The sequence below is a fragment of the Necator americanus genome, chromosome X, assembly GCF_031761385.1.
Source record: "Necator americanus strain Aroian chromosome X, whole genome shotgun sequence".
Classification (NCBI taxonomy): Eukaryota; Metazoa; Nematoda; class Chromadorea; order Rhabditida; family Ancylostomatidae; genus Necator; species Necator americanus.
The window spans coordinates 9,746,473-9,759,947 of NC_087376.1; the positions used below are offsets into that span (position 1 = coordinate 9,746,473).

Genomic DNA, 13,475 nt, shown 5'->3' on the forward strand with positions numbered 1-13,475 from the left:
ACGAATGAAGCCGTATCTTCCGGGCCGTTTTTTACGGCAATTAGGAAGAAATGGACAGAATCACCCCCCTCTCCGTAGTATCCCATCCTGTATACGAATACTCCACCTGAAATCTATACCACCTCAGATTCGTGGGGTGATGCCTTTAACCTGGAATGCCTTTCTGTGTTGCTATTTTTCTCTAACTCTATGCGTGTTTGCTCTGGCGTGTCGTCGATCATTCATTCTCTCCACGAGAATATACCTAGATGTGAGATGCTCGAAATTAACCTTCATGCCGAGGAGCATAACTCATAAACGCGCGAAGAAGATTCCCTTTTTACTTCACTTGGCGATTATTCTATTCGAATTTTTATGGCGTGAGTACTCCGTGCATTTCTTTGGATAGTGTTTAACGCTCATCATGTTTACCAGATTTAACTGTTGTATTTTCTTCCTAGTAAAGAAACACTCAACTCATTCCGTTGTTTGTAACAAGTGAGTAGTTGTGAAAAATATTAGATCCCTGGTACAGCAAGCTCCATCTTGCACATCAAGTGCACTTCGATAGACAAACAGTGACTGAGCTTTTTCAACGTAGTTTCATTCCTTTAACACTCTTGCTTCAGTTTTCTCACTCCGCTGTTAATTATGTTTGTGTTGCTAGGTTATTTTTACCGTAAGCTTTGCTTCCTTTTGACGGGTGACATTTTGTGTTATTAATTAACTGTGCTTTCTCTATAATCACATGTAACTCCTGGAGTAAAAGATTTTCATTAAACGATTCAAGTTTCTCTACTGGATCATCGACGATAATAAATTGTACGTACGTATCTATATTCAATCCTCCATTACCTGAACTGTCTTAGTTTTCTCCATCTTTTCCCCTCAAACTCACTATCGTTTTTTTATGGATTTCACGTCTTGACTACGCTTATGGCATTCTTTGTTTACGAAATATAACTAATTCAAACCACTGCCAAATGGTTCGTGGTCGATTACTCTTGTGCCAAAAATTTCTCCTCGTCCTGCATCTGTCTGTACTTGACGTTTCTCCTAAAAAAGAATCTCAAACAGAAACGCTGACCTATAGGAGCACCATCATGTTCTATAACGCTCTACTTTGGCTCTAGTTAACTGATATGGATATTTTGCTTGGATTATATACTGTGAAGTCAGGTTGTCTCTGCGACGACATATGGTGCAGATGCAAGCTGGTAGTGTTTGTTAGAAAGGATTTCACCAATTCCATTCTCGGCAGATCATTTTCAGTGAATGCTCACATTTTAATAGTTCCACGCTGTTAAATTTATTCTTTCACTCTCACATTGAAAGATTCATCAGGCGTAACTTTTGTGATTTGTGTGATGAATTTTTAAAAAAATAAGAAAGCTGTCTGTGAAAAATCGCAAAAAGGAAGAGGAAATCTCACCGAGAATACTTAATATCAAGTCGTGCAACCGAGAAGAAGAAAGAAAATGAAGAATAAAGGGGGAGGGAAGAAATAGAGACAAAGAGAGGCGAAGAAATTATGAAGTCTCTCGAGTAGGCTTAGAAGCTATTGGCAGCAACAACTGGGATGAAGCTTGGTGATTCTCTCTGGTAAAAAAAAGCAAAATGTGTTTTTTGTAGGATCTACAGGTATACTATTGCAGTACTGATTTTTTTCGATTGGTCTTTGTTCTTTCCGAAAAGCTGCAGTCCGAAAAATATTCCCTACTACTAAACAAAAATAGTTTGTATTAGGCTTCTGTCTTTACCTGTAAGCATAAGCCCAAACGCATAGTGTGAGCATCAATCTCTGTGTAGGCGCGGTAGAAATCGCCTACCACTGCGTTTGGGTCCAAGTATTCTCTATTAATTCTTGTCCATTGTTCAAAGCAATTCAACTCAATGTGATGAAATGCGCTTGCCATTAGCTCTATAGTGGTCATGGTTGTGGAAATCATTGATTTCTCATTTTCGTTTCACTCACCTTCTGAAAAACATAGAGCACCACGACTCATTCGCACCATTTACGAATTCTTCGTATATTCCTAGAAGAAGGTCCTATTTTACAGTCGCTTCAGTATATTGGTCTTTGAGATTTAGGAAGGATGAGAAGAACCTTGTAGGCAGATAGTAGGTATCATTTAGTTCGTTGGAAAATTTCAAAAAACTTGTGGACACTTCTCTTTAAGGTAAAGCTCGGCAAAGGATGAGAGTGATCACTTGGGTTTAACAGTAAATCGTAAGTTATTTTTCAGTCAAAAAATGCCAGTAGAAATGGAATCATTGGAAAGATTTCATGCACCACTTGTTAGAGAATTTCTTTTACAGGGCTGTTATGTTCAGCTTCTTCAATTTTATTGATCTTTGTGTTTCAGATCACTGAGTGACAATGCCAAAAGGCAAAACGAGCCACTATTTACGACAGCTTTTTCTTTCCTGTATTTAGTCGAGATAATAATGTCGCTGAAATGGATCCTAGAATTTGTGCTGTGTATGAAGCAATTTGTGTCAGGCATGAAAAACTTGGAAAAAAATCAAAGGAGATGAAAACACATGGAAAACAACAAAGGAATAAATTTAAAAAAAAAAACAAGGAGGGAGCGGGTGGGTGGGGAAACTTGTCCAACGGTCCTCATCCTAAGGGAAAACTTATCCATCAATGGGATTGATTCGTTGGAAACAATGGCGGGAACAGCAATGTAGACTGTGTTATTGATTAGTTTATTATAAGTTTTTTTTTTTTTGACGATGACTTTTTCTTCAACGCACGGCGATTGGTGTGTTAGCCTTCTTTGATTTGCAAATACCCATTTTGGAAGCAGGAAGAGCAAAGGGATGTGATAACATTCAAGCTCTGCTCCTCCTCAGTACTCACCATAAGCCCCCAGCCTCAGCGATCTCACCGTCAAGATTGTGCAAAAAAAACCTTGCTCGTTTGACACTCCACCTAGGTGATCAAAAAATAGGAAAGATTAAAAGTAAAGAAATCAGGACATTGTTGTTAGAGTAAGGGAGTCTCCATCAAATGGCTGTTATATGTTGCCAGTAACTTTTATTTATTTGAGCATCAATACGGTTGAAAAAAAGAACGTTCACGACACGAACCCAGTGCAACCTGGTCACCCAATTCGAAAACATTTTAAAACATTTGGTTGAATTCGCAGGGAAATCAGTTAAGCTCTGCTTCGTAATAAAATGATTAAAATGAGCACTGACTGAAGATTGGACTTCACCTGGCTAGCTAGAGTTTCCTTAAGATCGCATTAAATGTGGTTTTGGAATGATGATGGGTTGTTGTTGACTGTAGTGAATACCTTTTTCAGAAAGCTGTGGAAAACATGATCACCACTTTTGAAATCTTCAGTACCTTCTTCATTTAAGATCATCTTTATTCAGGAACAAAATGTCCACTGTTCTGTGATTACATGTAATTAGGGGAGAGGAGGCAAGGAAATTCGGCGAGCTTCTGAGCCTACATACTTGTGTGCCACTCTACCGATCATTCAAATTTCTCCGTATGTAGGTTGTCGTGTAATTCTATTTGTTGTAAAAATGTGCTATTGTAACATCTCCGAAACAGTTTCCTCAGCATGTCAACGTGATCTCTGGGTTCATTTTCCGATGTGGAAAAAAAATTCATGAGATACATCAAAATCTTCTTATCTTACACTTATTTCTAACTTGTGAGATTTTTTTTTGCATGTGCGTTGCTCATCAGGGAGTAACCTGTTCATTCAACATTTCAAGTCTCGAAAGAGTTCTTTCTGTGCATTACGTTGGGATAAAATTCCTCCTCTCATGGAGAGATTTTTTCAGTTTTTTGAGGGAATGCAACATATATGTCATCTAAGAGATTCTTTGTGATAAAAGTCCATATGGATGTGATGATGTAAAAGGCACACTTCGCGGAACTATTCCATGTCGGTTTTTTTTTTTGCTTTTGGTGAGAGATTGGAGGTTTTTTTCAGATCGGGTTTGTTTTCTAACAGGTAAGCCTTGTGCCTCTGATTAGTATGATCTCTAAATTTGTATGTAGTGCTTCGCGTTTTTGCTGTGATGTTTACAACGTACATGGTACACAACCTAAAAGTATCTCGTGGCCTGCCAAGCAAATAATTTTTTTTTCCATTCTTTTAGGTGAAAATGACAAGAAACAATGAAAATGATCTATATAAATGAAACCGTAGCGGATAGGTGAATAGACATGCTTGTTCTTCAGTTGAGAAGCTACAGTGTTCATTCAACAGGCATGCATCAGCACTGGAGACAGATTACTTTTTCTTAGCCTCCAGCAAACACTATTTGCTGCATATTTATTACACTTATCAAGTAACTTTAATTTAATTCATCAAAGAACCCAGCAATGAAAATCCTTCGCTGGTGTGAAGCAAAATTCTAAGCACAATGATGATGCAATTTTTGGCTTGCTTCTATTCTCTATCAGAAAAGGTTCAGAACATATTTTACAAAAATAGCGGCGAAGATAAAGATCTATCAAGAGCGACAGGCTGGCCAGTCAGCCCAACAACGCTACTCTTTTCTCCAACTCTTAGGATTCACTGGGTTAAAACGTGTGAAGGTTAGTTGAGGTAAATTTGGCCCGTATGAGTACACACACCCGTATACGTGATGAAATCGCTTTACATGACCTCGTCAATCTTACACTTCTGAAGAGCTGCTTCCTCAGGTATACTAACCAATGTGGTGTTTCTGATAAATCAGTTTTTTTTTTTGAATTTGTAGAAGGTGCAAACTACGTGACGAACGCCTCTTATTACTGGAAAAAGAACAGAGAAAATTCTCACAAAATTCACTCTCGATTATGTCTGAATTTTTGCCTTTAAGCAAAAATTCAGACATAATCGAGAGTGACCGAATATGTCAGCACTGCTTCATTCTATGCTTTGATTCCGGATGCTTGATCGCTGAATGGAAATAAACTTCTTGTACTTTTCTTTGAGCAAACCCACTTCCACTGTTCGCATCATCATGCAAATCACCTGTTTATTGGTTTAATGATAGATCTTCTTTTATTCAGTTACGTGTCTCGAGCATCAGTGACACTTCTCACTAATGAGAGAACATTTCAAATTCTTATTCCCCTATGGTTTGCAAACTTTTCTGCTCTTTGCAAATACTAAATCGAATCTAATCAAGTTGGTTATACCTAGGTGTTCTTCTCTGTAGTTCATTCTTAAAATTATACCTCTATAATTCTTGAAGCACAATAAATTGGCGATCTTGACTGTTTTTCAGAAGTATATTTTTTTGGTTTGAATCTTTCGTAGCAGAATAGAAATTAATGGAGTAGCCAATGAATTACCGGCTAGCCAGAAGTACAGTTGAACTTTACAAAGTTTATTTATACTCCATTTCCAGGGATTTGCTTTTCCAAATTTTGATGGGATAAAGATGGGAAAAAATCCATTTTTTTCTATCTTTTTCCCATCAAAATTCCAAGAAGACTAAAAAATGGGGAAAGTGTGACTGTTTTTAGGGCAACTCTTCTTCTCTGAAAACTACCTAAAATTTTTCTTTTGGTCCACATATCAGGAAGTTATTTGCGATCCTCTAGACCTAACAATGTGCACAGAATCCGGGCTTTTTGACCTTTTAACTATATTAAATCCAGTTAAAATCAAATTCTCCATTTTTTGGAAATGGTTTCAAGTTCCCACCTTTTTTGCAAAAAATTGACTAAGCCGGATGTCGAACCTACGAGGTCTCATTGTTACACTGTCAACACGTTCTATCTTTTCAAAACAAAAGGTTGCGGTTTCCATACTGTCCTACGCCTAAAACAAAACGTAATATTTTGTAATTTATGAAATGATTTAATGTCACTATTTGCGATATTTTATAATGTATGTAACTATCTAATTCTACATAATATTTTCTCCTGGTTATCACGTTATTCTTCATTTACTATTGCCCACTGCATACTCCCTTACGACCCCTTTCCCTTGAAACCCCCTCCCTTTCCGATCCCTCGATGAGAAAATCCCATCACACGCTTCACCTTGTCTATACCCATAGAGATGCGAACATTTTCATTTTCAAAATCATTTTCGTGATACGCTGCCTTTCTTGCAGTTATGCCACTATCAATATGTGGGTCTACTTGTTTTCCTTCTAATTTTCTTTTTTTTTTTGCCATTTATTATTTGAGTATGAATAAGTAATGATCCGTCAACTCCTCGCATGCTTTTTTAATGTTACGTATTACTTCTCATCGCTCTACATGTTTTTATATTTTAGCACTCGAAATTCTTTCTATGCGAACAAATGAAGATATATTTAGATCCTCTTATCTCCGTTGCGATGGTTTTTTGAAAGGCAGGACTACTCCTACGCTCATGTATTCATTTTCTGAGATTTTCACGTTGACTGTTACGATTAGGCTGATTAAGTGATAAAACAAGCATCCTACATAAATCTTCTTCATAACAACATTTCCAGAAGTGTTTCTGTCAGTTATTTTAATATCTGTAGAAGGATTTTTGACTAAACACTTTAATGGCGCACTATCAGGGAACGTTCTATGAAAAACGGCAACACTAGATGTACCTTTAACCTTCAAAAATTCACAAACTTTCAACAACAGTAATTCGTTAGCAGTGATATAGTTGGGTAAGGACGTCGTGAAGCGTGGTACAGTCGCGTAAGCTGCTTCTCGATGCGACGCAGTGGGCGAAAGGTTGGGATCGAGAAGGAACCAGGGATTGCTAGCTTCACTCGGACTGCTGCGTTGAGAGGAGCTGACGAGCTGATGACCTAAAACTCCCACCTCGATCCCAACCGCTCCATCGTATCGCCTTGAGCAGCTGCTGACGCAATGCTCCGAGTTTTAGGTCATTTCGACTAGATTACACATAGTCCTCTCGTAACACAACTCACATCTTTTGATAAGTTAACGTAATGCAAATGTTGCGGTTTTATTTCTGAAAAGTACCCGTCCATTTTTGTTTCACTCCATCTGTTTATGATATGAAACCGTAATTTCTTATTTGCAAAGCTGCAACTGAAGTACAGATATTAAAACTTTACAAGCTTTGAAAATTGAACTGGAATGCTTGGGAGTGGGATTTTGTCGTACGCGTTTTTTACACGTAAAAATGTGCATAAAAATAAAAGTATTGGCAAAATAATGTGTCATTTGATAGAGAAGTTCTTATATTTGAAAATTGTGGGTGCATAAACAGGTACCCGTGGATCTCCGATTATGCTTCGGCAGAGCAATCAGCTATAGAGTGTGTCCTGTGGAAATTCACCATCGATGGGACCTAAATAGCTGATTCTGCTTATCTACCGCTGATCATATGTTGCATCATCGGCTAGGATACAATAGACGACCTACTACACTGTTTTGGAGACATCCGTGGGATTTTGTTTAAAGGGAAAATTTGTGATATGAAGTGATCTTAGATTTGTTACCATATTAGAAACAAGGAAAATTCTCGGGTGAGTTATGAGAGGCTATGGATCTCCCTCATTAGAGGGAACACAGCCGGTTAGTCGCAAAGCTACGTGATGCGTCCCCAGGTGGCGGATAGAGGGCTAATCACGGACCAGAAGCGACCCTGTACCTGCCCTGAGACGATGTGGAGACGATGTGCTTCTTTTTATTTTTGATGTATTTCAACAACTAACGATGGGGTTATGATCATGAGCGAATGGGTTCTACTCTGTGTTAAACGGACTGGAGACCAGTGGTGCAGATGATGCGATCTTCAGTGGACCATTCTATTCCCACTCAGTAACCTCGTGATAAAAATTTAGCACTGAATTTTCCCCTACAAACGACTTTACGTTTTATTCACAATTGTAGGAAATAGAATGTGATGAAGAACACCGAAAACATCTAGAGGAGCCTCTAGGCACCTGCTTGTGACTGGGACATATGAATGTATTACTGGCACCTGCTGGAGCAGAAGAAGAAAAGAGCACAGTTGATGTGAGTGATACGATCTTATATGGATTGCTCTCGTCCAGTAATCTCACGGTAAAAATTTGAGCAGTGGATTTAGTCGTCCAAATGACACCACCTCCTTGGCACCATTCCGGCGAAGTTTGAAACAACTTTTTAAAGCACTAGGAGTCATCCTTCCTTTGCTTAACTTCTCCTAATACTGCGCTAATGCAACTGAACTAAATTTTGCCCTGTTGCTTGTTCGTTCCTCTGATCACGCGGCACGACTTTCATGTCTTGCGACCAATTTATCAACAACACACCCATAGCTTTTACTCAAATTTCGTAAAGGCAGCGTATCACGTACTTGACGTAGTACGGAAATCTCAGGGAAACCGTAGAGTTCGGATTGTAGATAACGGAAACCAGCGTGGCTCTGCTCAACATCCCCTAATCGTCGTTAAAAACGGCTTTAAATATGGGGTTTTTTCCTACGAAATCAGCCGAAACACGCCATCCTCGTGCACATTCACAAGCAAGCGGCCGAAGATCAGTGATGTCACTTCACCAGCCTCTTCAAGTAAAAACAATGAATGGGCCGCTGATAGCACCGAAGAGTGTTTAAGGGGATGTATTCAACATACCTCGTTGGGAAAAACGTCCTTCCCACGCCGTTTCTTACAACGAGTAGGAGAAATTGAGCAGATCTAAACTAGTTTCCATAATCTGCAACTCGAACTCTACGGTTCTCCTGGTGTTTCCTTACTACTTCAATTTTGTGACAATTTTTAATCTCACATTGGTGATCTTCCACCGATGTATTCTTTATGGTTTTCACAGTGTTCCATCTTTCTGGGAGGGTTGCAATTCTCCTGGACCAGAAGCTGAGGATGAGGCCCAAAGAACAAGTTTGAGGACAGTGAAAGAAAGAAATGGTTTTTCTTCCGAGAACGTTTAAGGGCCGTCATCAATTGGTTGTCTGATAGTGCAAATTATGGCCGATAGGGTGAAAGGAGGACCGTTTCTGAACCCAAGACTTCAAGTAGGCAACGAGTGGTCAGGGCGACAAGCAGACGCACGTTCTCGCGGAAGAGGTGAACGGCGGCAAGTCTTGGTCTTGTTAGAATACGGTGACCAACTCGGGGGATTGCCGTGTGTGGACTGTGTGGACTTTAGCATCGAACATCTAGTTGTCGGGCAGCAGTTCCCACCACAATATTCTGTACGAGTCCTAGAAGCAGCAAAATACGCCCTTCCAAAACTTTTAGAACCACTGAGCTTTTATCTTAACCCCCAGAAAAGTCCTAGCTCTAAATGCCTTTTTAGAGTGTAGAAATATGTCGTTAAACGTAGGGACTTTCTTGGAATTTCTTCACCACCAAGCAGTTGAAAAGACGGTATTGATCAAGAGAGTTGAAAGTGGCTTCGAAGTACAGAAAAGCCAGCTAGGCTTCGACTACCATTCGAGGCCAGCCATAAGACAGAAGACAATACTAAGTATTTTCGTTACTCATTACCATAAGCTGCCTCACTTTTGTATAGAATCCCGCTCAAGAAGTTAGAGCTTTCAAAAAAAGATTCCCAAATTTTTAAGTGTTACCTGGATTGCCTCCATAATGGTTTACAGCCTCATAGTGGCATGCAGGTGACTCTGGGCCTCGAACTGCGATGCACAGCGGAGGTTCCTCCTCCGGAGGGGTTTCCCAAACTGAGAAGTTCGACATATCCGACATCCCGTCTATTTAGTTTACTAGCAAGTAAGTAAGTATCTAAGTACTTGGATTTAGTGTATGGGTTAAAAAATTTGGGACCTTATCTCAAAAACCTGTGGATATAACATCTCCAAAGTAATCTCATCAGTACGACCATTTCTTTTAGTTTGGTTTTGATATACTTTAATGTTAACAGCAGATACTGCCCTGTGAGGGCGTTAATTTAGCTGTATAAATGGTCTTTTTCAATTTATCGATGAATTCATCAGTTTCCTATTTTCCGAGAACTTGGTAAATGCCATGTCAATATTAGCAAAATCCAATTTTGGAAGTGCATGACAAAATCTTCCGCTCTTCTGCTTTCTCATAAAACGTCCTGAAACGCTCAAGTGCTGAAATCCGTTAACTCGTTAAAGGCAGCGTAGAACGAAGCTGACGTAGTTGGGAAACACCTGAGAAAATATAGAGTTATATAGAAATGTAAAGTATAGTATGTAGATTACGAGAGTGAGCATCGCTCCCCTATTCTCCGCATTCGTCCTGAAAAACGCGTGGGAATGGCAGTTGTCCCTAAGGGGTTAGAACGTGCTTCCTTGTGTACGCGCTCTGGTCCCTTCAGCAGTCTACTCATTGGTTTTACTGAAGGGAGACCAAGGGCAGGCAAGGAGACCTTATTGATCTTCGACCATTGATTCGCTGGTGGACTCGACGCATGCACAAAGGGGCACCTCGTGGGAACAAATGACGTCCTTCACGCCGTTTTCCAAGTCTATTAGGGGGAATTGAGACCCACGCTCATACTCGTTATCTATACTCCTAACTCTATATTCTTCCACAGGTTCTCCAACTACGTCAGTTTCACGATACGCTGCCTTTGAAGTGATGTGTTTCAGTGCAAGTGCCGACATACGCGATCCGCGGCTCCTTCATGTGTCGCCCACAACGGTTCGTTCCGGCCTGAAATGCGCGGGCGCACAAGCGCGCGCGGTAATGCGGCCGCAGCTACATTGCATCTTTGAAAACCACTACGAATCAGCCTCTTCACAACACTCTAATTCTTTCCAAACACTTGTGCATAGACGAGTTTTTCAGGTATGCCCCACTTTTTTTCTGTCAAATCGTGGGGATTGTGTTTGATTCCAGGTTGCTCTTTTTGTCCACGTCGTATCGCTCTTTGCGTGCGCTGCGGCAAGCGGAAGTCTGACTTCCCATAAAACGGGTTCTGCACCCTGTCCTGTTGTCGCAGGGATACCACATGTGGTAAGCATTTTATAGTGTGTTAATTGCTTATTACATACTCGCTTTTCTCCAGCATTACTCAGGCTCAACAAGATGAGCTCTGATTTTTGAGGATACGCTTTTTCTCTTTTCGTTTAGATCATCCTATATATATATATATATATATATATATATATATATATATATATTTGTGAGAGTGGGTGTAGTGTAGCGGCTAGAGATTCTGCTTCCTGCGCGATCGATCGGAGGTTCGTATCCGCACTAGTGCTCACCAAGCCTTTCATCCCTCCGGAGTCGATACATAGGTACCAGACTTGTCTGGGAGGATAAAAACACTGGCTTTACACGGCTAGCCACCGCAAGTAGTTGTATAGGCCAATTACACGTTCGTTAACCTCCAACAATTCTGAATTGAAGTGAACATGGGGGCGCATCCTAAGCGGATTGATTAACGCCAGACACACACTTTAAGGGCTTGCCTAATTCTGGAACTTGAAATAGTTCAAACTATCAACTACTTTTTCATCAACCTTTCATTTCTCTGCCTTTCAACCTATTATTTGTATTTCTGACCACCAGTCATGCAGAATATGTATCACTTTTACGTCTTGAGCATTTTGTCCCATTTCTTTTGGAAAAGAGGGTGATTCTTTGAATGGTCTTTTGGCATAGGTTTACTCTTTCTTCATTTCCTTTCTTCTTGACGGCGATGCTATCGAGCATAAAGCTCGTGTTTATTGACAGTGTCCCACAAGTTGTAACATGACCTTTCCCTTGGATTACGCCTATCCTGTGAACGAGTTGTTACTTTAGTCATGAAGTATTCCAGTAAGTACCTCAAACGATTCTGAATTGAAGTGAACGTGGGGGCGCATCCCAAGCGGATTATATATATATATATAATCCGCTTGGGATGCGCCCCCACGTTCACTTCAATTCAGAATCGTTTGAGGTTTACGAACGTGTATCTGGCCTATACAATGACTTGCGGTGGCTAGCCGATGTGTCAAGTCAGTGCTTTTATCCTCCCAGACAATTCTGGTGCCAATTTATCGACCTCGTAGGGATGAAAGGCTTGGTGAGCACTAGGGCGGATTCGAACCTCCGATCGATCGTGCAGGAAGCGGAACCTCTAACCGCTACACCACACCCGCCCCACATTATTTGTATATTACAGTTAATTAATATAAGTTATATTAATTGAACTGGGACCGTCTAACGGACTCACGACGACCATTGAGACCCAACACATTGATTCACGACGAGTTCTATTGCGTAGAAGTTGCATAGTATAATCCTGGGTACTACCAAGGGCAACCAGGACTCCTTCTCATGCCTTTTTCCAGATAAGACGGAATTCTTCTCATAGTAAAAGGAGAAACTGGTGTATACAAGAAGGGACGAGTGTAGCGCAGTGGAAATAGGTTCCTCTTTGGTTGCTCGTTCCATGATCAAATTTTAAAGGTTTTTAGTTGAGACCCAACACATTGATTCCAAAAAGAATCAACCAAGCACTTTAACCCTTGCCATTCCATTGCACAACAATTTAAATGAACGACAGTGACCGGGAAAATTCCCTTCCTTTGTTACTACTGTTTGTACTTAGGCGCGTCCGGGTGTGCTAAATCCATCCGATTCCTGGGTTCGTAGAGGATGATTCGCTTTTCTCGGTAAAGTCTGCAAACTATTACGTTACACTGATTGAGGAACACAGGTATCTGAGATGTCCCTGTCTTTAAACCAACCTATCCCTGTCATATATATTAAATTTGCTTACGTTCGTAACTTTGCGTTATCCCAAGTATGGAGAATGAGAGAACTATGAACGAACTCGTGGAGATGTTTCTGATAGTCAAATTCTATCACATTCAAGGATTCGAATCGATGCGAATTAGTATCATATTGGCATTGTATGTGGTTGCAAAGGCAACAAATCACGCAACGTATATTATTGCGGCCGCAACGCATTTCTTGCTTATTTTTGCTCGAAATAGCACTTTTACGTCTTGAGCACTTTGTCCCATTTCTTTTGGAAAAGAGGGTGATTCTTTGAATGGTCTTTTGGCATGGGTTTACTCTTTCTTCATTTCCTTTCTTCTTGACGGAGATGCTATCGAGCATAAAGCTCGTGTTTATTGACAGTGTCCCACAAGTTGTAACATGATCTTTCTCTTGGATTACGCTTATCCTGTGAACGAGTTGTTACTTTAGTCGTATAGCAAATGCGCACTTACGGAAGATAAGGCAAATAACTTATATCCGAATATAACAATATATATTTGGAATTCGCTTCATTTGTATATTTGTATATATATATATATATATATATATATATAATATTTGTCAACTGACCAAACAACCATGAGGAAGTGTAAGGTCTGTTGTGAAGTGTTGTAAAGTGTAAAACTTGTTTGATTACTTGTATAGAGTCAATTTGTGGACAGACTGACGTACTGCTTGACAATTTGACTCCATGGCAATAATGTTAGTGTTAAAAGTAAAATTTTTATTACGACTGACTTATCGGTGTTGCTTCCTTCGCTAAAGCTTAGAGAAAATCATGGTCATTAGTGAATTGTCATTTGAAATACCTCATTGCGCTACAGTAATTAAAAATTAAAAGTAATTAAATTAAAAAAAAAGGT

General features: G+C 39.9%; 1 protein-coding gene across 1 annotated transcript in view; it reads left to right on the forward strand.

Moving 5' to 3' along the window:
* Positions 1-7,874: 7,874 nt before the first annotated feature.
* The window catches only part of RB195_022057 (uncharacterized protein), a gene marked incomplete at both ends in the record, with an annotated part of 41,380 nt that continues 35,779 nt past the window's right edge, over positions 7,875-13,475 (forward strand). The window contains 3 exons of the mRNA XM_064209057.1: positions 7,875-7,924; positions 10,485-10,683; positions 10,735-10,851. Of these exons, the coding sequence (XP_064064938.1) occupies positions 7,875-7,924; positions 10,485-10,683; positions 10,735-10,851 (366 nt within the window). The remainder of the gene's footprint in view (positions 7,925-10,484; positions 10,684-10,734; positions 10,852-13,475) is intronic.